General features: G+C 36.3%; 2 protein-coding genes across 4 annotated transcripts in view; both read left to right on the top strand.

Moving 5' to 3' along the window:
* The window catches only part of papss1 (3'-phosphoadenosine 5'-phosphosulfate synthase 1), a 43,635-nt gene extending 38,493 nt beyond the window's left edge, over window positions 1–5,142 (top strand). For 2 of the 3 annotated variants that reach the window (XR_009271707.1, XR_009271706.1), the window contains exons 17-18: window positions 1,913–2,016; window positions 2,178–3,258. The gene's annotated coding sequence lies outside the window, so the exon portion shown is untranslated. Of the gene's footprint in view, window positions 1–1,912; window positions 2,017–2,177; window positions 3,259–4,850 lie in introns of those variants that run through there. The other variant, XR_009271708.1, reaches the window with a different exon arrangement.
* Window positions 5,143–8,641: 3,499 nt separating this feature from the next.
* dkk2 (dickkopf WNT signaling pathway inhibitor 2) lies at window positions 8,642–24,112 on the top strand. Its single transcript, XM_058779012.1, has 4 exons — window positions 8,642–9,680; window positions 17,761–17,911; window positions 17,998–18,123; window positions 22,604–24,112. Exons 1-4 carry the CDS (start codon window positions 9,495–9,497, stop codon window positions 22,852–22,854), a joined length of 714 nt encoding a protein of 237 aa, XP_058634995.1. The 5' UTR covers window positions 8,642–9,494; the 3' UTR covers window positions 22,855–24,112.
* The last annotated feature ends 1,211 nt before the right edge of the window (window positions 24,113–25,323 follow it).

Genomic DNA, 25,323 nt, shown 5'->3' with positions numbered 1-25,323 from the left:
AAAGTCTTAGTTCACCCAACATTAAGCAAACTGTGCTCTTTTTATTTCAATAGAAAAAAAAGCACCATAATTACTGAAAATATTCATTGACATTGTTCATTTTACACTAGTTTTGATGTCAATCATACATCATTTGTTGTATTGTGAATGATTGCAGTGCACCAAACTTGAAAAACTATAGCAGGTTTTCAGTGGATAACAATTCACATTTTAGTCTGTTCCTCACACAAAGCTATTGCATGGCTTCAGAAGATTTCCGATACATCTTAATTTTAACGTATTTAGGATGTTAATTATGTTAATGTATCTAGATTTAAATAATTTTAAGACTTATTGCAGCCCTCTAGTTGAGAACCACTGGTTTTTATGTTGCTGTTTTAGCCGTTTTTGATGATTGACAAGCTTATAGTATGTACTTCTCTTTTAACATCCATTTTTGTGTTCTACATAAAAATTAAGTCATGTAGGTTTGGACCTACATGTTGGAACTACTTACCACTCTTACAAAATGTCCCCTTTTTCTTTAGAAAAAATGTACTTTTTGTGTTCTCGATGGTAATCAAAACCAGATAAACACAAAGTTTAAAAGAAAGTAAATACATTTTTTTTATTTAAAAAGTCATTTCCTCTTATCTCCCCTGCTTCTCCCCAGAGTGTTAAAAGCTGTTGCAACATTTAGTCCAACACATGGTTACAATGTACTATGCACCTACACACACTATTTAAATGTCTCAGTATATGGTTTTACTCTTCCGTCAAGCACATTTGCGTCTGAATGTATGAATGTATGTTCCAATTTAGTGCATTGCTAATGAAAATGTGCTAATTTAATGTTTAGTTCATACTCAAACACAGCCTGGGGGTCAGAGCAGAGACTGCAGTCTTCCCTGTAGAGAAGCCAAACTTCATTAGATACTGTGTATTTATGTTTCAGTGTTTATTAAATGGTGGTTTGAGTATTTTAGTGATGGTACGCTTGCTCATCACTCTTGTTGCCCAGAACTGGGTAGTTGGTGTCCAAGAACAAGAATGATGGATTTTGATAAGACATTCTTAATTCCGCTTGGAACGTCTCCATGCTCGTTTAAACCCAAACTATTCATCCAAACATTTGTCAATGACCTATGGTGAAAAGCAGGTCAGGAGTAGCAGTTAGATGCTTGTGGTATGGCAAAGTATGGAACTTTTTTTTTAATGTTACCCACAGTTCTTCCTTTTACACCCAGAAGGTCTTCTGGAATCAATTGTCGCCTCAACAGTGTGTCAGCACTCCTGAAAAGTTGTCATCTGACCAAAACTAAGGCTTCTATGCCAGTGCAGCAGTTTGTATTCAGTACAAAATGTCACCCAAGGCAAAATCGCAGCCAACATAGTAGCTCTGTTTCATAACGTATGAACTGCCTCACAATTCTCTGACAGGCAGCTGTCTCTTAAGGTTGACTTTGAATGCAGTTCGATTTATTCTTCTCTAATGATTTCCTTGACGGAATCTAATCATGAAAAATGTACAATTCAAATAAATGCTTTTTTCTATATAAACCTTCTATTCATGAAAGAATCCTGAAAAAGTGTATCACGGTTTCCACAGAAATATTAAGCAGCACAACAGTTTTTCAACATTGATGATAAGAAGTCATGTTTTTGAGCAGCATATCAGAATGATTTCTGAAGGATCATGTGACTCTGAAGACTGGAGTATTGATGCTGAAAATTAAGCTTTGTATCACAGGAATAAATTACATATTAAAATACATTCAAATTGATAACGGTTATTTTAAATTGTAAAAATGTTTCAGAATATCACTGCATGTTTTATCTAATAAATGCAGATTTCTGACCCCTATCTTTTGAGCGGCAGTGTGTGTTTATGAAATATATCAGTATATTTACAATGAACATTTCTGTTTTACAGTTAACTCCATTCCCCATTTTGAATGATGACTGCTGTGCATGTTGGGATTTCTTTAATTGATGATGGATACATGCAACACGATCTCAGAACTGAACCAAAACAAGGTAACTTTTAGGGTATCTATTTATGCCTACCTTTCGAAACAGTCTTGAATTCAGGAACATGCTATGATTTTGTCTAGATAGATTGCTTTATTTAATAACACAGTTCCCCACAATTCTCTAAAAATCTCAAATGCTGGCTTTAAAACGACTTAATCATGCAGGACTTCATGGCATCTTATCATGCCAGCTGGGCACGAAAGCGTTGGCTGGAATGGACACTGGTAGTCAGTGCACAGGGTGCCCGGTCCCTGCCTGCTGCTTCTGCAATCCCTACATCTCATGTTTAGGGACAATGAGCCATTGTGTGGCAGTTATTCAATCCTGTTCAGCTTGCGAGCTTTGACAGTGAGTGATCACATAAAATGATGTCACTGCAAATGCTTGTAAGCCAAGTACAAAGGAGCACCTAGATACTGATCTGCGGCCAGATTAATGTGAGGGAACACTGAAGAATTCAGAGGAAGTCTGTAACAAAAGTCACAAGCGTGTTGATTTTACAGAATAAGGCAATTTTGTACCTTTAAAAGATACATGGATTGGAAGACTGCTGTTCTGCCATGATTTTACTGAACATTTTAAATGACAACAATGGAAAAGACACCCAGGATCCACAGAACTTGGAATACCTGATTTCCAAAAAGTTCTACAAATCCCATGACCCTTCCGTATTCATTTATTGACTGTTAAGCTAATTGATTATGCTTTCAGCCACAAGTAAGAGTGTTCACACAAAAAAAATATGTTGTAATCCACCCAATGTTTTTTGAACTTTCATTGTATGGATAAAAACAGTTCAAAATGTTGTTTATCTTTCCGAAAGAAAGTCATACATGCTTGGAACGCTTAAAAATTCTACAAAAAAGGTACTTTATATTATTAAAATATTCATCTAAGAAGAAAAAAAAAGGTTATTTTTAAGAACTTTCCTTCTTAAGATTCTTTGTAGTTTCTTTGTATGTTCTATGGTGTTGGTGTGAAAACTCCTTTTTGGAACTTTCATTTTTAAAATTGTGTGTAAACGCAGAAGGAACCCCAGAATTCCATTGTTTTTCCCGTCAAAATCAGTGTGGAAAATGCAAAAATAAATCTGCTGCTTCCATGGATCAAATTCCATCTGGTCCTGCAGATGACGTCAAGTTTTATTTGCTCTGAAATTGAGTGTTGATGGCTGTTCACCATGTACTCAATATAATGTACAGAAATGTAAATGTAATGAATTATAAGGCAAAACTCACAAAAACATTTGCAGACCTTTACTAGCAGAACAGAACACAAACAACAATGACTCTGTGTCTGATTTACATTTAAAGATCTGTTTGTCTATAATTAAAACCCTATTCCTGACAAACCCAATCAGGAGTGTACACTGCTATAATTACACAACAATAATTGCACTCAAGTATGTTGTGTTCTGTTGCATTTCAGCATGCTATTAACATACCGACACGATAGCATTGCTGTTTTATGGTTGACTGGAGTGATTTAGTGGAATATTTGTAAAATCACGGTTTATCATGAGAGTGGCTTGGGGCCTACAGTATTTGGTCATGGTACATCGTAAATCTAAGTAGATGAACTGGCTCCAAGTTGCAATTCCTGGAATCCGTCACTTCCAGTGACTACTGTGTTCATAGTGATCTGGGAATTTACAAGAACTTCAACATGCAATCCAAATTGATTTCTTAAAGTAAAATGGGTTAAAGGGATAGTTTACCCAAAAATTAAAATTCTGTCATTAATTACTCGCCTTCCACGATCAAGGTCCAGAAATGTAGCAAGGACATCGTTAAAATAATCCATGTGACATCAGTGGTTCAGCTGTAATTTTACGAAGCTACGAGAATACTTTTTGTGCTCACAAAAATAATGTCTTTATTCAACAATTTGTCTCCGCGTCACCCTGGTGCCATTTTGGAGAGTTAAAGACGTTATTTTTGTGTTTTTTTGCGTGCAAAAAGTATTCTTGTAGCTTCATAAAATTACGATTGAACCACTGATGACACATGGGCTATTTTACCGATGTCCTTACTACGTTTCTGGACCTTGATCATGGTAGGATCCTTGCTGTCTATGGGAGGGTCAGAGAGCTCTCGGAATGCATCAAAAATATCTTAATTTTTGTTTCCAAGATGAACGAAGGTGTTACGGATTTGGAACAACATGAAGGTGAGTAATTAATGACAGAATTTTCATTTTTGGGTGAACTACCCCTTTAAGAATACTATTTCAGGTTGACATTAAGTAATTTTTCATATGCAAATGTTTTTGGTTACTGAAAAAGGCGTATTTGTAAAAATTTACACACAAGCAAATTAGCATATTACTATGATTTCTGAAGGACCATGTGACACTGAAGACTGGAGTAATAATGCTGAAAATTCAGCTTTTTCAGAGGCCAATAGTAGCTTCTTCAGGGGCTTTTCTTAAAATCCAAGACCATATGGATAAGATATAAATGTAGAACACATGATGCCTGTGAACACTTTTAAAATATGCAGCGCTGAAATCAAACTGTGTGTAACTCCAGGGAAAACCCCATTTTATGGATTCAAGGTCTTTTAGGATAACTCATCAAATATTTCTCAGTATCTGGCTCTCAAGGTGACTTGCTTCTTACTAAGTCTTCAAAGCCTGAGGCGTAGTCGTATTAACCCAGATCAGGCTGCTTGGGTTTGAGTCAGAGACTATGCCTTTTAAGGCTGTAATTTAACAGCAGCTTTCCTTCATGTGGTTAACGCTTCAATAAAGAGCGGTCATTGTTATCAATTTAAAAATCGGAGTCATTAAGACGTCAAGAAGCTGCATTCATGCTTCGACCGTTTTGTGACTTTTAGGGAAATGGCCCAATCCATCTTCCAGGAAAAAGGGGACAGTGTAGGAGAGGTTATCAGATGAGGCAGTGTGGTCTTCTTCATGCTCACCCATCATTCCAGAGAAAAATTCCACCACCAAGACTTCCTGGAATTTAGGGATCTGTCTGAATCAGCTGACCAAGTCTGATGAAGGTTTGAGAGGTTTGTCTCTGCTATGAATTTGAAAGTAATTTTATTAAGAACATGCTAAAGAAAATAGTGCAACAACAACAAAAATAACAAAATAAGGGATATTATTACAAACAAAATCAGTTATCAGTAGCGCAAAATAAAATATTATTTTAAATATTAAAAATTATTTATCTATATTTAATTGTTAGCTAGAGATGATCATTTTTATTATTTTGTTTTATTTATTTATTTTAAATGTATAATTATTTTCTGTCTAAATCTCTGCCCAAAATAATTATTTCAAAATTATTATGAAAATAAGAAAAACTTTGACTGTTTGAGATGTGAATAATACATTAGTCATTTAAGCATTTGTTTATGGAATGCAAATCATGGCCTCAGTTTTCCTTGTTGTTTTACTCTTGGCAAAAGATAAAACACTTCTTTTGCGTATTCACTTATCTAGAAAGCCATGACTTCTATCAGAATTTTATGGGTAATTGATTTACAGAAATAAAACAAGAAACCGCACACACCTGTTTTTCATCATTTGTTGAAAAATACATTCAGGAAACGACATAGTTTGGGACAAAGGTTTTCAAAGGGTTCAGAATCTTAGAAACCGTTTTCCGATGAAATGGATAAATGCAATAGCAAATTGTTTTGTTCCAATCATAATTCCATTTAACAAGACGCATGATTTATGTGGCAGCATTTTATTAATGTATAGGCCTGTTTTATACTGTATATTTGGTAGCACTGAGGTGGGTCTGAATTTCATGTTTCATTTGTCATCTTGTGTTGTGCTTGAATATGTTCACAGAGAAGGACCACACGGAATATGTAAGAAATAAAAAGTTTTCTTTTGGGTGGTTGGGCTTAGTGGTTAAATATCTGGGTGTGAAACCCAAACGCTGCAGGTTCAAACCCTCAACAGGCTCATTCACAAGCTATAACTTTGAGTTCCTAAATAAGACACTAATTTTACACACATGGGTCAAAAATGACCCATCTATGCAAGCATGAAAAAAAATATATATATATTTTGTTAAAATAATTAATTTAGACCAACACAAAAATCGCTAACCTGGGGTTATTATTCTTTATTATAATATTTATTATATTTTCAATTTTTGTTAGCATCTTTATATTTTAAGTTTAATTTTGGATTAGTAATTGGCCACTGAAACGATAATATTAAAAACACACAACCAGTTGCATCAGCATTTGAATGAATGAACATGCAGTAATGGCTATTGTACATCACCTAAATATTATTGTTGATTATTCATAATGTGCTCTGCCACATACTGCCAAATACTACCTATATATACACCAAAGTGTATATAACTCTTAAAAAAATAAAATAAAGGTTCTTTATTGGCATCTATGGTTCCATGAAGAACCATTAACATCCATGGAATCTTCCCTCATATAAAAAGTTTTTTTTTTTTTTGATTGTTAAAATGTTAGGTAAAAAAAAAATAAAAAATGGTTCACTGATCACTGAAAGGTTCTTTGGGGATCCAAAAATTGTTCTTCTATGACATCACATTGCCTTTTGGAAGCTTTATTTTTAAAAATAAACTGTTTGTCAAATCGTTGTCCAGTGACCTCGTGTTCTGTTTATGTAGTAAGCACAGTGTGCATACTATATACTGCAAAAATAGTAACAGTAGTATGTTAATTCAAACATAGCCGTTGTTTGTGCCCGTTTCGGACACTGCAAAGAACACCAACAAATTAAACATTTCAATGGAGTCTTTGTTTAAGTATGTTAAGTTTCTTAGTACTATGCAAATGTTGACCTACAGTGTGTTTATGTTAAACAAAATGAGGAATAAAATAAGCAGACGTGACTGCAGTTTTGACGCAGAGGACAGTAGATTCCGACATATGATCGGAGTGATGAGATAAGACACGCTTCATTGACAGAACAGATGAGTTATGTTTCTCTAATATACCTCTCGCGGCATTATTTCTACTGGAATCAGTCCAGTCATGACTCATGTTCATGTGAGATGTAACCAAGCTGAAGTTGGCACCTGGATATGCTGCCTGACATTTGAAATGGCTTAAGAATTTGTGGGCCACCGAATTTGAATGAAATTCAATGAAAACAACAACAGCTGATCTCTGCTGTAAATATGTCTCTGTTTGCTCTACTCGAGATGGCTTGAGACGATAAAGCCTTTGGACTGTAATGTTGTCCGTGCACACAAACATTACATCGTAGCGATCAAAGCTCGGTTGGCTTATTAACACTGCGGCGATGACAGAATTTCAGAACGCCACCCAGAGTTCTGTTAACCTCATTGGAAGCTTTATTTATTTTTCCACTGCTTATTCACCCTTGAACCTGTTACTCACTTTCAAGTACCATATTTTCCACTCAGGCTACATTTTTACCAGTGAGGTTTTGTTTTCAGCACTATATAGTTTGGCTGCCAAAAACACCATCCCTATGATTTCATCATCATAAAGCATGACTGCATTACAGCATTACTATATTACCGTTCACTTACTTCCATGGTCCTTCTTCACATGTGATTTATTATTGTGGCCATCTCATATAATTTATACCTCCAAGATCAGCTGATTCATGGGTAAAAGTTCAAGCATGTCATTTGTTTGAAATCAACATCCTAAATGTTGTTTTTATCCAAAACTTTGAGAAATGTGTTTCTCCTCTTTAGCAGACAAGTGTTCTCAAAAAATCCTGGCTTTAAACAACTGCTGAGGAACTCACAGATTCCATCTGGTCACTGGCAATGAATTTAAGCGAGGACTCATACTGACATTACGTAATTATATTTGCGGTTTATCGTTATTATTGTTTGCTAAACCATAATTTGTTTTGTATTAAAACCATACAAAAAGTTTTTTTTTTATTCTTATTTTTTTATGTTCTCTCTTTTTCTTTTTATGATATTTTGTTTTTAATCTATGAAAGTTTTGAAAGCAAACTACTCTTGTGCTCTCTCAGTCTATCTCAAGGCATAATCAGTAGACTGTTCTCATATAAGATGATTTTCTTATGTTTTATCTGCTTTGACATAAATAGCCCATAAAAGATAGATTGATAGATTTGAACTTTTTTCCCCAAACTGTGTTAGTTACTAGGCTACTTAGTTTTTTTTTTAAAGCTTTTGATGGATGGATGGACAGACGGAAGGATGGATGATGGAAGGAAGGATGGATGGATGGATGGAGGGGTGATGACAGATAGATAGATAGATAGATAGATAGACAGAAAGAAGGATGATGATGGAAGGAAGGAAGGAAGGAAGATGATGATGGAAGGAAGGAAGGAAGGAAGGAAGGAAGGAAGGAAGGAAGGAAGGAAGGAAGGAAGGAAGGAAGGAAGGAAGGAAGGAAGGAAGGAAGGAAGGAAGGAAGATGATGATGAAAGGATGGATGATGAAAGGATGGATGGATGGAAGGAAGGAAGGATGATGATGGAAAGAGATAGATGGAAGAAGGGAAGGAAGGATGGATGATAGATAGATGGATAGATAGATAGATAGATAGATAGATAGATAGATAGATAGATAGATAGATAGATAGATAGATAGAAGGATGATGATGGAAGGAAGGAAGGAAGGAAGATGATGGAAGGATGGATAGATAGATAGATAGATAGATAGATAGATGGATGGATGGATGGATGGAAGGAAGATGATGGAAGGATGGATAGATAGATGGATGGAAGGAAGGAAGATGTTGGAAGGATGGATGATAGATAGATAGATAGATAGATAGATAGATAGATAGATAGATAGATAGATAGATAGATAGATAGATAGATGCTAACTTTTTATACCCTACTAGTTAAAATAATAAATTAAACGTAACGTAACAAACATAGGCAGGCAGATCGACTGACTGAAAAGCACATGGAATAGTTTTTAAAGTTAAGCTAAATCTCTTCTGCTTCACAAGTTAAGCTTCATTTATTTAAACATTCATATCGCAAATGTGCTGCGATGGTTTCCTGCTGTTTCAGCCAGTAGTGTGTGTGTGTGTGTGTGTGTGTGCGTGTGCGTGTGTGAGTGAACAGGGGCGCACCAGATCAGTTTCATCCTTTGTCAATAGGCCTGCAGACTGGGGGCGGAGGAAACACATCCTATAAAAAGAAGGTATCCCACATCATGAAACGCCAGGCTTCTTCTCAAACACTCACACGAACAGGAATCCTCCTCTTTGCAGCAACTTACTTAGATTTTTTAAATGTTTTTTTGGCAGAGCATCCTGACGCTTTAAATTTCTCCACATCTTTATCTTATATTACACTAAGCCTATTTGCAATGCGTATGCTATGTTACGTTTTTCCCACTGATATTTGACAGCTAATTTGATGGGCTCTGTAAGGGGTTTATACTTTTTTAAGCGAAAGTGTGGTGGTCAAAGCACCTAGTGGTGTAGGAAATATCTTATCTTCAAGAAACCAACACATTTTCATTCAGAGAGAAAAAAAAAAAAAAGACTGAAAGGATGCTGAACGTTTCGCGGAGTCGGAGCTTTTGGATGTTGGTGCTGATCATCGCGGTAGTGCGGATGGGAGAAACTCAGGGGACCGAGAGCGAAGCCCAGGTGAACTCCATCAAATCACTGGAGCCACAGACCGCCGCCGCCAACCGCTCCAGCGGCGTCCCCAAGAAAGGAAACATCCCCGCTCAGGTAACCCCGACACCTCAGCCGTTATTTCATTAGTCTTAAGCTAAAACCCTTCAGGAATTATTACTTACCTAATGACTAACGAAATAACTCACTCTTATGTCACTTGTGTGCGAATTGTTCGCTGATCTTTTTAAAGTAATTTCTATCAGTCACTGTCTGAGGGAGAAATATCGTTTGTCCTGCTCAAGCCAAATTTCTAAAATCGCAAGATTGGCTTAATTACAGCATATATGTTTTAAACACGTTTTTAAAACAAGTTCTTGTGATCTAAAAACAATCTATACTAAAGTGATAACGGAACTAACTAACTAACGTTAACTGACTAATGATAACGGAAAACGGTTGAGCCGCGAACTGTTGCTATGGTTACCTCCTCAGCGACTTGTATTTAACGATGTGTGACTGACTTGTAAACTAACTTTTTGTGGTTAGTGAAATCCTATTTTGTATTAATTTGTTTGTATAGGCTATATATTACACCGTAAAACTTATTTTCTGATGATTTATTTCGCATGTTTGTATATTAGTCTATAGGCTTCATGTTTGACAAAGTGTTGATTTACGTTGCAGGATCTGAAGCCAAGTTTTACTTTAAATATAATGCAACTGGCATGTCATGTTATGTGGCTCATCTATTATAATCAGTTTTAAAAGCCTCAAACATATGTGTTATTTCAAAAATGACTTCAGTAGTACTTGAGTATTATACAAATAGTTATCAGAAAGTGGTTGTGGCTCAGTTGAATGGCCAATGTCCTTTTGAAAGCTTTACTCATATTTCTAGTCTGTTAAATCCTGGATTCATGCCATGCTCAAGATTTATTTATGACTTGTTTTAAGTATAAATCTTCAGTAAGACACAATATTGTTACTTCAGATTAAAAAAAAAAAAAAAAAATCCTCTTTGCTGTTTGGTCCTGGTTATGTCTCTCAGATCAGCTGTAAATATGCAGATGTTGTTGTAATTGAGAGCAGACGCAATTCAATGCAAAAAAGAAAAGAAAAGAGGAGATGATGGGATTTTTCTCTCTCTCACTTCCTCTATGTATTGGGAAGATCTCCAGAATGCAAGTTTCCCTGCCAGACCCTCATCTAAACAATTGCTCTCAACTTTACCATCTCCATAAACGCAGGTGGTCTGGATGATCAGACCACTGCCATACATGTGGAAACCACTACAGTCCAATATTAGTTAAATGTCATGCTACATTTAGCTGCTTATCCAAATGTAGATTGCTAACAACTTTGTAGATTGCTAACAGAGCGACTGTTGTCTCATTTGGAAGTTTCCAGTTGCAGATGTTGCAGATATTGTGGACAGATCCCAACTTTCTGTACCTGGGGCGACTCTCTAAATATGAATGAATTGCTTAGGAGATTTAATTATATTAATTAAAGATAAATCTGGAAATGTTATACCTTGCTGGTCTTGTGATTTAAGGTTCTGGGTCAACAAGTGCCCAAAACTTATATAAAACCAACCAAAGCAGCTGGGGAGACCAGCAAAGACTTTCAGTGTAAAAAATATTTTTGTTTTCTGAAGGGTAGTGTATTTTTTACTTTATGATTATGTAGTGTAGTGTTGTGCAGTAATTTATATAGATGCAGCAAACTAAATTGTAAATGGTGCAAGCGGGTTATAACGGTTATATTGTTCATAGCTCTTTTGTGCCAATGGTCACATGATCCTAGAGTACACATCATTTGCAGGTATAACAGTTTACAGTGACAGTGTATTAAATTTAATACCAGATTTGAAAGAGCAGGTCATGTGGATGCAGTACTGGTGGCAAATTTCTTGATTGCACCTGCGGCTTTGAGAAATTTCTTTCGTTCTAGTTCCCTCTTATATTGGTTACATTTTAAATGCAAATAGCCATCATGTTTTTGAATAGCATATACATGATTTCATGATGTGCAGCCATGAACACTGATTGTTGGTGGCCATTTTTGTTGATTTTTCTTATTGCTATCAAGTGGTGGGGTATTTATTTTACTTTTTTATTTGATGTAATGCCTCCTATGGGTGGAATTGGACAAATCTAGCCCCTGCAGTTTCGTATTTGTTCACAAAAATGGAAACAAGCTTATTATAGCACCATCTAGAGTCAGACGGATGCAAAGTAGTGTTAGATTCAGGAGCATTTTTGATACCGAGACTAATAATTTAGCATAGTATAAAACAAAACAATAAAATCAGTACAAACACAATATGGTTTCAGAACTTATGGTAAGAATGACAATGCAAATGACATAAATGGTTAGGCTCGAACTAGTATAGCGGAAATGATATATGCACTGAATATCTTTACAAAAGTTAATGATGGCACCCAGAAGAGTGCCTGGAATTAATTTACCATTATGTCCTTGTAGTCACTTTCCTTACATTTTTCTCTCCCATCTGGTTGAGCTGTCTGAAGAATGCTTTACATTTTTATATGTCATTACACAGCTGCTGAAATGTTTCCTCTCAAGTCCTCTAACTCTCAAGGATATGGCGAAGATTATAACACAAGCTCCCAATAAATCTCCCACACTGGCGTTCTCCCAACTGCTGCAAATTAGGCAGGCAAGAGAAACGGCCACCCAGTTTCATACATCCGTCCTAAAGGGGACAAGCAGAATTCGGTTCGCTGTTTCGTGCTGTAAGTAAAGCTGGCCTGTAGCCATGATGCCAGTGTTTTATTAGTAGCTACAACTTCGTTTAAATGTGTTTAACTCTTTGACGGTGAAACTCATGTCAGATGTTGTCCACAAATAAAATAAACCTACCAGTACATTTGAAACAAACCAAAATCACTCACTTTAGACGATCAGAGTAAATGTTCAAGGGGGGTTAATGGTGGTTTCCAGTTGTGGGCAACCCAAAAAGAGGGATATTGGGATTGGCAGAACTCGTTCACCACATTAACCTCCCGACTAGAGGGAAGAGGCTAGTATTCCCCATGAACACGAGAGCTGTTTCACATCAGTGCCGCAGCTTTGGAACTTTTAACTTTTCCTCTTATTTAATTTGACGCTGAGGTTCCGTTAACGAGTAGGACCGGGGCGGGGGATTGTTTGGGTCTGGCTTGTAAAGAGGCGAGGTGGGTTGCCCTCTCCTGCTCCCTCTGAGGTTAAGTGACTGTTTAGTGATGCTAACGAGCTGAGAGGGTGAAATAAAACGGGCAAAGGTGTGGCGGCTTTTTACCGCTAACCAGGCTAATCATCTGGATTTGACTTCATTTGAGGAACAAGACAGCTGAGAGGGTATAATCACCACGGGTTTCTGACCATTATTTAAAGTGTTAAGGCATGATGTTGCATCTCTGTAGCATTCCCTGAATTCCATGGATGTTACGCTTAACATCCAATTAGCAATGCTCATTGAAAAGCACCCATGTGAATGTGAACCAGGGTTGATTAACTAAAGCTAGAAATGTAAAATAAATGTTAACTGTAAAATAAAGAGTTAAAGAATAAAAAAGAATACAAATAATATATTTGAATATTATTTAATAAATAATATATACATAAACTAACAATAAAATAGTAATGTATCAGTGATAATAAAATAACACTAATGTGAAAAACACCACAGTGCTGAAATTCCTGGTAGAAAACCCAACTTGCCCAGTTTCAGGGCATGTTAATGAATTATGGTTTACACTAATTGCTGTTGATCGTCATAAATTGTAATTGTGAATGTTTACACTGATTTCACATTTCAGTTTGTATGCATCTTTTGCCTGCTGTCCTGTTAAAGAACAGTAGTTTGGAAGAAAATACTACTGATCCCTACCTAAAAACATAACCAACACACTCCCAACCTGATCAAGATGGTCTGTTAGCTGTTTTAGAGGGGATTTGCTCACTTTTTTAGCTTGTTAGCTTGGGAGACTAGCTTCAGATCATCTAAAGACCAGCTTGGCCAGACTGGGAGACCATCTTAAAACAGCTAAGATCAGTTTCTTAGCAGGGATTTTGCTGGTTTATGAGATGATATTCTTGCGACATTTTCCATAACTCTCAAGAGGTGGCACAACAATGATTAAATACATATAAAGCAACAATTACACATCCTTTATTATTTTCTTTGTTGTAGTAGCACTAAAACATTGTTGGGAAGTGAAATAAAGAAAAATGAAAATTAACTTCATTCATTTTCAGTGTTGGGGGTAACGCATTACAAGCAATGCAAGTAACACATTCAGATTACTTTTTTCAAGTAAATAGTTAAGCACTAACGCAGTAACACATTACTTTTAAAAGTTACTTTTTCAAACAAGTAACGCAAGTTACTTTGTTTTCCTATTCATTCACTGATTCCTGTCCCTGTGTTGAGAGAAACTGGGAGTGAGGTGCAGAGGCACTTCCTTCAGCCTGAGGCTTATTCATTTCACTTTGTGTGAAAGAGCCTTTGCAATTGCCAAAAGTATAACTTTTGGGTTTTTTTGTTATTAAAAAACAAAGCAAGCCTAGCCCAGGTGACAAAAAGTAACACAAAAGTAACGTAATGCATTACTTTCCAAAGCAACTTACTCCAACACTGGTCATTTTGTTGCAGTCGAATTCTTGAAATGTACAGTAGGAACCTTTGTATTTATTTATATATATATATATATTTTGTTGTCTAGACTGTTTATTAAGTCATATTCCCAGAGCCCTCATATTTATGTCAATAGTGCCTTTAAGGGTTTGTTCCAGATATGTTTTTTCGTGTTGGTGAGATTAGCCTTCAACTTGTGCTTCAACCAGTGGGAGAGAGCGCAGCTTTCCTGTGCAATCTGATAGCTATAGGGCCATGCCCTTTGAGGGTGGATAAGGTTTGTTTGTTCAGTGACATCGTTTATTTTACTCTTGAAAACCCTCTCAATTCACTAACACCATTCATGGTGTCAGATGTCAGCTTTGCTTTTGCAAGGTCAAGTTAAGCTGGGCCCCGGGGCCCTAGAGGAACATATGTGTGAGACACGGGTTTTATGTGTGAAAACCCTATTCAGGATTTCATGAGTCTGTTGTGTAGATGAACTTAGATGTGGGTTCAAAGAAGGCCTTGCAATCCTATAGTTGTAGACTGAAATTAGACTGAAGATGTTTCTTTTGTAAGCTGTAGTGTACAATATCTATTTTTAGCTCAAAGGTAGCTGAAATTAGTTTTTTTTTATTTGTTGCAGTAAAATTCAAATGAAAGATTTGAGCAGTTTTATGGATAGATTTTAGCAGATTTTTAGTAGATATTTAGTAGCGTTTTAGTAGATTTTTAAATAAAATAGAATATAAAGATATAATTACAATGAAATATATATATATACACACACACAATATATATATATATATATATATATATATACACACAATATATATATATATATATATATAATGTACTAAAAATATATAATAAATATAGTTTGTATTTATTTATATATATATATATATATATATATATATATATATATATATATATATATATATATATATATATATATATACACACACACACACATTAAAAATATATATTATAATTAAAATATATATTTACAACTTATATGTAAGTTATATATATTTACAACTTAAATTTTTTCCCCACCTTAAATACATATATTTACAACTCTACTTGTGATTAATTTCAAAAACAGAGAAATAAACAGATAAAAATATGATTTTTTTTTTTTTTTTTAACTGATAGAAAATATTACATTTAATACTTCCATTAAAAAACTACACTGCATTATATTTCTGGCAGTTTACATATCTGCCTGCTGAAGTGCATATCGGTTCCTACTAACAAGATAAGACTTGACGTAGTTTGGGTATTACCTGATATCAATCCTTAAATGTTTTTTGAAAGCATGAGGGAGAATTCAGATAGGCAGATGATTTTCAAAGGCATGGCACGTTTAGTCTTCAAAGTCCGCCTTTTTTGCTAGCATGAGAGCGGTGACACAGGGGCCAGTGGGCATCCCTCATCGCCGTCTGTCTCTGAGCTTATCATTGTGACACTTATCTCACACATGAATGTACTGTATGGGAGGAATAAAAACAGATTGTGGAATCAATGAGGGATGAGGATCAACGAGTCGTATCCAAGTGTTGGCCGGGTCATTAAAATCCTGATGTGATGACGTTGCCAGATTGTGTACAGACGTGATTATATGTCTGCATTGGCTCTGGAGGTTTATGCGACGCTATGGAGAGATGCGGGTGACTCTTGCAGCTTGGAATCAAAATTCAGTTTGTCTCTTTCACTTTGTATCATTGAGTTGACATAATTTAGTCTGAAAGCTGAGAACGTTTAACGTCTAAGCACATCATATAACTGAAACGATTAAGAGGATGGAAAATGTATTCTTTTTATGATGTCTGAATGGAATTGTCTGTTTTACATGGTTCGTTCTTCTGCTAATGTAATGTACTCAATCATTTTCTAATGATGCAATGAATGATTACTGAATGTTTGAGGTCAGTGACTTTTCAGTATTTAAACATTTTATGAGCCTCATCCGTTCCTTATTCGTCTCGTGAATGTATCGTTGGTGGCTTGGCCTGGTTTCATCATGTGTTTTCAATGTTACCAATTCTGTTCTTTGCATAAGAAAGGAATATTGCTCTAAGGTCTGTCAATCTACAAAACAGACTTGTTTCTTTTGTTATTAGATATTGAGATATTCTTCTCCCCTTGTTGGAACACGTGTTTTGCATTTGACGCCAAACTGAAGATTGTTACGGGTGATGTAACACATTTCCCTTGCTAAATCTTCACTAGCTGGTTTCTGTTCTGGAGTTTGTGATTTGTAAAACATTGTCAAGCTGAGTTACAACCATCAGTTTTATCTTAAATTAACTTAAGGTAATTTAACCAAATATTAAGGTGCTTAAGGTCCGGTTTGCTTATTTTGGAGGAGTTTTGGACACCCGCTAGACTGCTTTAAACCAGTTTAGCCTGGCCTAACTTGATTGTACTCAAAGGTATACTAATATAAAACACATATTAGACAATTTTTTCAGTGTACTATTATACACTATTAATGACATTTTTAAAATTATATTATATCTAAAAAATTAACCACATCTCCGTCATAGAATAAAAAAAAATAAAAATTATATATATATATATATATATATATATATATATATATATATATGCATGCTTCTGACTTTTCTCACAATTCTTGGTGTATATCTAATAATTCAGACTTTTTTTTTCAATTCTGACTTTTTTTTTTCTCAGAATTCTCAGAGAACTCACAATTATGAGAAAAAAGTCAGTGACTTTTTTTTCTTGCTATTTATATATCGCAAAAAAAAATTATGAGATATACATACGAATTGTGAGGAAAAAATGTCTGAATTGTTGTTCAGACAAATTAATCTAAAATTCATAATGTCCACAGATTTGTGGAAACTCATTCTACCTGTTGATACTGAGGGATTATCACTTTCGGCACAAAGCTCCTTACAATTTTTTTTTTTAAATTGTTCAATCGTGGGATCCAGTGGTCTGATGTTTCCCAATATTTGTCATCATCCATTGCAACTTTGTATATCAGTGTGCTCTTTATGGAAACAGGCACTACTTTTGTGTTTCTCACAGACTGGCTCATTTTATACTAAATAATAAAAAATAAAAAAATCAAATAAATAAATAACTCTAATCAATATTTTGAGTGCATTTATTTGGTAAGTAGTAATCTTGTGAGTTGGATATTACTCAGTCGGTACAGCAATAAATGTTCCCAGGATCTTGTAGAAATAATATACTGCAGCAGAATGCAATATTTTCATCACATTCCCACCATGAAAAGTTTATCATGGGAAGCCCAGATAACTTTGCTTATTTTGCATGTAGTTTCATCCAGAATTTCAGCGGTCACATAAAAATGAAAATAAAATATGGCTGGTGACAAGGATGAATGCTGGTTGGAATAATCTAATTCAAATAAGGGATCAAATAAATGTCTGTTGTCACCCCCTGATTCCTACTATTTTATCTTTATTGTAACATTAAATATGTTTTTTTTGCTGTTCAAGGAACTAATAACCTCCAAGATTTGGTGGAGAAGAACCTAGATCTGATCAGTCTTTCTCATTCTTTTCTCAGGGTTATCCATGCAGCAGTGATAAAGAGTGCACAGTGGGAACGTACTGCCACAGTCCTCAGCATGCCCCGTCCCGCTGCCTCACCTGCCGCAGGAGAAAGAAGCGCTGCCATAGAGACAGCATGTGCTGCCCTGGCAACCGCTGCAGTAACTGTATGTTCCTGACTGATCGCTGATTGACATCGTTTCCCATACTAACTCAAAGAAAGTTACAATGGATCTTCTCTGTCTTTCTTCAGACATCTGCATCCCCATCTCAGACCGCGCGCTGTCCAAGTCACCTATGGAGGAGCACAACAAGCTTTCCATCAAAGAAAAAGGCTGGAGGAAGAACGGCAAAACTCAGACCAAGATCGCTCTCAAAGGTGAGCAACTGACTAAATGGAGAACCACAATTTGTGAAAAGATGTTTAGGACTTGCAGATCTGCAGGGTTGGAGAGAGCATTGACTCAAATAGACTTTTTCCCTGTAGGATTAAGCCTGGTCGGGTTTGCAGCAGAAGAACCGTCAACCAATGTTAAACTAGAAAATCTCTGAAAAAAAAAATATATATATTTGCGCAGAACATCAGTCCGAAAAGGCTGTTGAGAAAACAAAAAACATTAGCAGAACTGTGGGTTTATAATAAGGTCCACATAATACAACTACTCATTGTTAGTTCAGTCAGCTCAGGTCCTTTAAAGGGGTCTTATTATGCTCTTTTACAAAGTCTTGATTTTGTTCTGGGGGTGTACTAGAACATGCTCTCATGCTTGGTGGGTCGAAAAAAGCATTATTTTTCACATAATTTACATTATTACAATACCTCTCTCCCCAGCCTGGCACAAACAGCTCAGTTAGTTCCAGGTTTAATGAAGGTCCGCCTTCTGAAAAACGAAATGTGTTGTGATTGGTTAGCTCGCTGTCCCAGTGCGTTGCGATTGGCGAACATCTTAGACGGTGTTTCAGTACTGCCCCGCCCCTTGCCAAAACAGCAAGTTCTGTCTGCTCTGGTATAGTTATGAGCCGGTTTCAGAGTTTGAGAATATTGAACAAGAGGATCACGCAGAATATTTGCACGCACGGATATTGCAAGACATATTAACGTAACGTTATTGTTGTTTTTTTTGGCTAAATCATGATTGTTGGTGGCATATATGCAAATTCATTCTCTGCCAGCAGGAGGCGCTGTTAAAGTGGTAGAGATCGAGGTTTCCCCGGTAATGCTGTACACAAAGCAGAGCTCAGCTCACAAATGCTGCTTTATCAGACATTACACGCAAGATGAAATGAAAATGTCATCCAAATTTTTCTGAAGACAGTGGGTTTCCTTCAGAAATACAGTGATATAAAAACACCCGCACCAGGTTTCGATTTTGCTCATGTTTATTCAACGACGTCAAAGCCTCAAAGGTCATTTTTGATGTTGTGGCGGGCGCCACAAATATATCAATGTATGGGAAACACGGTCTAAGTCTCATAATTGAAGTGTAAATTCTGCAGATTACATCATTGTCCAGTATTGTACTGTCAGCAATTTATAAAAACATACAGAATTATTCAGGTGCATGTGTAATAACTTGCGAAAACTTCTTCTTCTTGTCTGATGCGTTCTAACCACGACCTCGCCCCTTCCCACCCCCCAACCATTCGAATTTCCGTAGGCGGGATTTATTTTAATGATATTCTAATGGACCGCTTTGTGACATCACTAACACTGGAAAGCAACTTTGTAGTACAAACGAGCCGTTCGTTGTAGTTCTTGAAAAGGGATTTTTTAAAAACGAAATATCTCCCTTTGGAGTGGACTTTGAGATTTGTTTGTTGTTGTGGATAGGGTCTTTAAAACAGCTCTATTAATTTATACTGTTATCAGCACATGTCGAAGTAGATTCGTCTCTTGTCTCTGAGAGAATATGCGCTGTTAATGCAGCGTTAGAAAACTCCGTCAGTTTTTTTACTTTCACTTTCTGTATGACTGAAGTTAAGACGTTCACCGGCATAACTATTGCGCAAAGTTTGCACGTTGCTTGTGTGATATCCATTGGCTCGCCTTCATGGTTTAAAACAGAAATATTTCCAGTATTGCGACGTAACTGCAAACCCCCATGCATATATACTGTATCTTAAACGCACTGTCTGAAACACGTCTCTATGCTTGTGTGCGAGTACAGCACGCAAGTAACGAATTGAGTTCTGTTTCTTTTCTTCTTGTGGTGTTAAATAGCTTGAACGTGTAAATTGGCAAATTAATCTGTGAATCACATGCCGAACGGTGGGGTCTGGACCTGGTCCGTATATCACGAATCAACTGCGATCCGTTTAAGCCCTAATAGCCATGACAGATCAGAGCAATCTTTTATTTACTAATTTAACATGAAATCGTCAAATTGCTACTCGATATCAATCGCATACAAAAAAATACAGAATAATTCGAAGAACCATTTACACAATAATCTATACACATTTTCCCCAGAACTTTCTCGCGACCCGGTAGGAATTCTTCCATGGCCCGGTATTGGGTTGCGACCCGGTGGTTGGGGACCTCTGCATTATTAAATATTTAAAATAATATTGATTCCAAAGTTCTGTCATGAAACTCTAGATGGTGCAGTCTGATAGGTCAAACTCAATTTGACATATTGACATCATCACATGACACCGCTCGCTGCTCAACCTTCAATAGTGCTTGCTGTAGCAGTTACAGTGCGCTTCAGAAACCCTCCGCCTTCCCCAGCTCCACCTTTATAGATCTGCAACAGAGTGATTCATGTGTGCTATATATGGGGGTTATTTCATGTTATATGTCCAGCAGCAGTATTTCTTACATGCTCACAGCAGCATGTCTGTGGATGTATTTGCAGTAGCAAGTCTTGGTACGTAACAGATCTATTCTCCCAAGATCAAACACATTAACATTGTCAAGTAATTTACCTTGCTAAACCCTCCAAAAGTCGTCATGATAGAACTAAGTTTAGTGTTAGTTCATGTTGACTAATGTTAACTAATGGAACCTTCCTACAAAGTGTTACTGAAAGGCGTTTAGACGTATTGGAATAATGATGCCTCTAACCAGACACACTTTCCAGTGATTCATTTTTTCCTCGAAAGCGCTCTCTGTGTACCCTGATTTCAGGAAGTTACATATAATCTCAAGCAATGTGATTGTAGCATGTGCTTTTCTGTCTAGTTTTGTGTGCCGTATGCATTAGACAGTCAGTCAATGTCTGAGACTGTTTCATATTCTTACTCACTTATGAACTATGTCTGCAATGAGTTGATTCATTGGATGTGGTTACATGCATGTGTTGAGGGGGACGGCGGGCCACAAATTTGGCTGTAACTACACGTAGCTCATATATCTTGAAGATTTAACCACAGCAGGGAGGCCTGTGAAGGAAGGATCACAATGCAGTGCTGTTCCCACACCTCCGTATTCTCGCCTCAGTAACATGCATGCTGACGGCACAGTCACGCTCAAACATAAATTAAACCACACCAGATTTAGACAGAGCCATATGAGGCACCCTAAATGTGCAGACTGCTATTTAGAAGAAATTATTAACTTTTACTTTTATCAATCAATTAATCAATCAATATTATTTATTTATTGAATATTTTATAGTAAATATATTTATTTAGTTGATTGATTGATTTGATGAATTCATTCATTGTTAAAAATACCCACAAACCAATGTGGAAGATGCAGGAAACTGGTTTTGTTACAGGAAGTTTACTTTTGTGTGTTAAAAGGCCTTTGGCAGGAAAAGCTTTCATGGTGAATTGTTTAAAAAAAAAACTTGCATGACTAAGTAATATTTATATACATAATAAATATTTGCTTCACTAATCATCCCTTTGAAGAGTAAAGCAGACCATTAGCCAAGCATATCATGTTCCCTTCAAATGGGCCAAAATTATTAATATTTCGGGAAATTATTTGCTCAAATTAGGGGCCCCAACACAGTTTCTGTATATAGGCCTCGTAATGCAATTGAAATTAGTATAATGGAGTACAGAAAATGCTTTAGCGTTTCATAAGCCAATACAACATATGGGGCCGTTTTTTTTTTACTTTACAAAAGTATGTTACATGTTATGTACAGAAGACATTTTAAAAAAAATATTCACCTCGAAGTGCAGCTTATAACGCCAAAATTAATTTAACACAAAATCACACTACAACAACATTCAGTTTGTAAAAAAAACCCTTGCACTATTTTCAGCTTGTACTAAGTGAATACCAAACATTGGAATATTGTTTTGCATTTGTTTGTAAGTAGATGTATATCAGTAACAGTGACGTATTTGGTTGCACTTTATTTTCTGATTTCACTTGAACGTTGTGGAGGATATTTGCATGAGACATAAAAAGATGGAGCGTGCGTAAGAGTTGCACACATATGTCATCTTTGACTGGGTCTTTCCATTGACTGATGGAGGGGTAATACAGTCACAAAGTAATGGAGGTGGCAACAAATATTTGAACACAAAAGAAATATGATTGGGGGAATGGAGGAGAGTGAATTTCCATTTCATGCCAATTTTAATGAAACAAACTGTAGTGCTTTTTGGGATTGGTAAGGGAAGATCAAATAAGTTTCTTTCTTATGTTGAAAATCATAGAAGATATTTTGAAGAATGCTGGTAATCAAGCAGTTGATGGTCCTCATTGACTTCTATAGTATTTCTTTCCCTATTATGGAAGTCAATGGGGACCAACAACTGTTTAGTTCTTCACAATTCTTCAAAATATCTTCTTTTGTGTAAATAATGACAAAATTTTCATTTCAAGTTCTATGGATTCTATTCCGCTCTTCTGTTTGAGTAACAGAAATGGCATTGCCTTCTTCTTTGACCTGCAGGTCACGAGGGCGATCCTTGCCTGCGATCGTCCGACTGCTCAGAGGGCTACTGCTGCGCTCGCCACTTCTGGACGAAAATCTGCAAGCCTGTGCTGCGGCAGGGCGAGGTCTGCACCAAACAACGCAAGAAAGGCTCCCACAGCCTGGAGATCTTCCAGCGCTGTGACTGCGCCAAAGGACTTGCCTGCAAGGTATGGAAAGATGCCACGTCCTTCTCCAGGTCCAGGCTGCACGTGTGCCAGAGGATCTGAGACGGGAGGCCCCTGCAAAACAAGCTGCACCTTGGGGCCCCTGCGTCCCGCTGGGAGAGGAGTGGACGAGGTCTCCTTTCTCCAGGACTTACTCAGCTGTGATAAAGAAAGAAAGGGTGAGATACAGATGAATGTGTGCCAGAACAGGGTGGGTTTGGGATGGGAACGAACTGATATGGTGGGATGCCCAGCCGTAGCCGTTGAGGAAGCACTCCGGGCCTCTTTTCAAGTTTTATTGATTTACAAGCCATATTTATCACTGATTTAACGTTTGATGCAAGCGCTGGCATTATTTCAGTATGTCTGTGCTGTCAATTTAGTATCTGAATGCTCTGATTTGGTTTCTTTTTTCATTCACATATGAGTTTTTCACTGCATAACCACTAAAATATTAACTAGGTTGTTTTTTGATTACATTATCACAGACTTTGGGTCTCGTTCACTAATAATTGTCTGAAAACAAACAGCAATTTTCATTTTTAGTTGACTTTTTTTTTTCTAAATTTCTGACATCTGCTCTTCTGAAAGTGCACTTTGAGTTTGCTTGTATATAAAAAAAAAAAGATCCTATGTGTAACACCAGAACAGAAGACCAGTAGTATGTTTTCAAGGTAGCCACACACTAGTAATGCATTTGTCTGAGAAGTATGATCATTAGTTCAGATTTATTCAATAGATAACATTTTTATTATGTCAGAAATGCTAAATCGGTTCTGATTATCAAGGGAAGTTGTTTACAGTGCTGTTCAATGAATGTGCAGATGCTTTATGACATTATGAATCATATTCCAAGCTTTTGTTCTGTAAAATTCCACACCATCTTTTAGCTAGAATAAAATAATAATAATAATAAAAAAACTAATAAGCTCTTATATTGTAAATAAAATGCAAAATTTTCAAAAATGTATTTAAGAAACAGCTGTATATCATGTATATATTGGTAAAAAAGGAACAGACGGGGACATGAATAAAGTAGCATAAAGACTTTTTTACTTTCAGCTTATTGTTTGTCATAGCATGGTGTGGTTCCGTTTTCCTCAAGCTCTGTTTTTACACCGCAGATATGAAAATCCCCACGCAGAACTATTTCTATTAAATTATTTTCAAAACACATTTCTTCTTTGCAAAGCTCATGTTGTGTATTTGTTTAATGTCGGATTTCCTGGGTTAGTCCTTACTTTGTTCCTGTTGTAACAGTGCTGTTATGTCTCATTGTGTATTTACAGTGATTTAAACAGATTAAAGAATGTATTTTGTATTACAAGCATTTGGCTGCTCTCATATTTTCAGCTCTAAACTGAACAGCTTCTGTGTTTTACCTTCTAAAAAATCAATTATGAAGCCGTCAGCATTTAGTGAATGAGTCTCAGTGGTTTTATTCGTTCTGTATTTCTGTGGCTCTAACTGTAATGACATTTATTAGCTACTACATTAAACATAAGTAACTAACATGCATTTTCTCCTTCTTCTCAATGGCCGTTTCATGATTAGCTTAACAGCCGTGAGTCTAACATGTCAATAAAACATGGAGACTGGGCCCTTGTGTTTCTGGCAGACAGGTTACGAGTAGGCGAAAGAATATAAAACGTCTAAGGCTGTTAACATGACAAACCCTTGACAAAGCTGCAGCGGTCCATATAATATTCTTGGACCACGGAAACAGCTTAATGTTGTCTACCTCCAACTTTAATATGATGTTGTCCTTCGAGAGCAAAAAAAAAAAAAAGTATTTGTTTGTTTTTTCAATTATTCTATACATCATCAGAACCAGTGTTGGGGAAAGTTACTTTTAAAAGTAACGCGTTACAATATTGCATTACTCATTACTTGCATTACGTTACTCTTGCATTACTTTTTGTTACCGCCGCTAGGCTTACTTATTTGTTTTTTTTAATAATAAAACCTCCAAAAGTTACATTTTTGGCTACTATAAGGGCCCTTTTCACACCAAAAGTGAAATGAATAAACCTCAGGCTGAAGGAAGTGCCTGTGCACTTACTCCCGATTTCTCTTAGCACAGAGATTTGAGAGGTGTCAGTGAATGGGAAAACAAAGTAACTTGCATTATTTGAAAAAAGTAAATCAGATACTTAGTTGTAAATTAAAAAGTAATGCATTACTTTACTAGTTACTTGAAAAAGTAATCTGATTACATAACTTCCATTACCTGTTATGCATTACCCCCAACACTGATCAGAACGGTAAGGCTTCGTAAAGTAAACAGCACGGCATGAATCATGCCATTCTATGCATGAAGATTCATTTCACAGAATCATAAAGGTTTAAATGGGAATGTTTCATTCAATCATATTTTTGCAATTTTATTTTCCCCAAAACGTTCAGTATCAGCTTTCTTTGTTTCCGAAAGCATGCGTGTGCAACCAGAGTCATTGGTTAAATTCAAAGGGCCAGGAATTTCTTTTGAATTATCGTGAACTTGTGATTTTTATGGACAAAAAGGATATGAAT

Source organism: Onychostoma macrolepis, chromosome 01 (assembly GCF_012432095.1).
Source record: "Onychostoma macrolepis isolate SWU-2019 chromosome 01, ASM1243209v1, whole genome shotgun sequence".
NCBI lineage: Eukaryota > Metazoa > Chordata > Actinopteri > Cypriniformes > Cyprinidae > Onychostoma > Onychostoma macrolepis.
This window is presented reverse-complemented; position numbering and strand designations above follow the sequence as displayed.

Excerpts from the sequence above, each read along its gene's own strand:
- dkk2 (XM_058779012.1), top strand. The coding sequence starts at position 9,495 with ATGCTGAACGTTTCGCGGAGTCGGAGCTTTTGGATGTTGGTGCTGATC. Across the intron at positions 9,681-17,760 it reads AAGGAAACATCCCCGCTCAG|GGTTATCCATGCAGCAGTGA; the intron begins GTAACCCCGACA and ends TTCTTTTCTCAG. Across the intron at positions 17,912-17,997 it reads TGGCAACCGCTGCAGTAACT|ACATCTGCATCCCCATCTCA; the intron begins GTATGTTCCTGA and ends GTCTTTCTTCAG.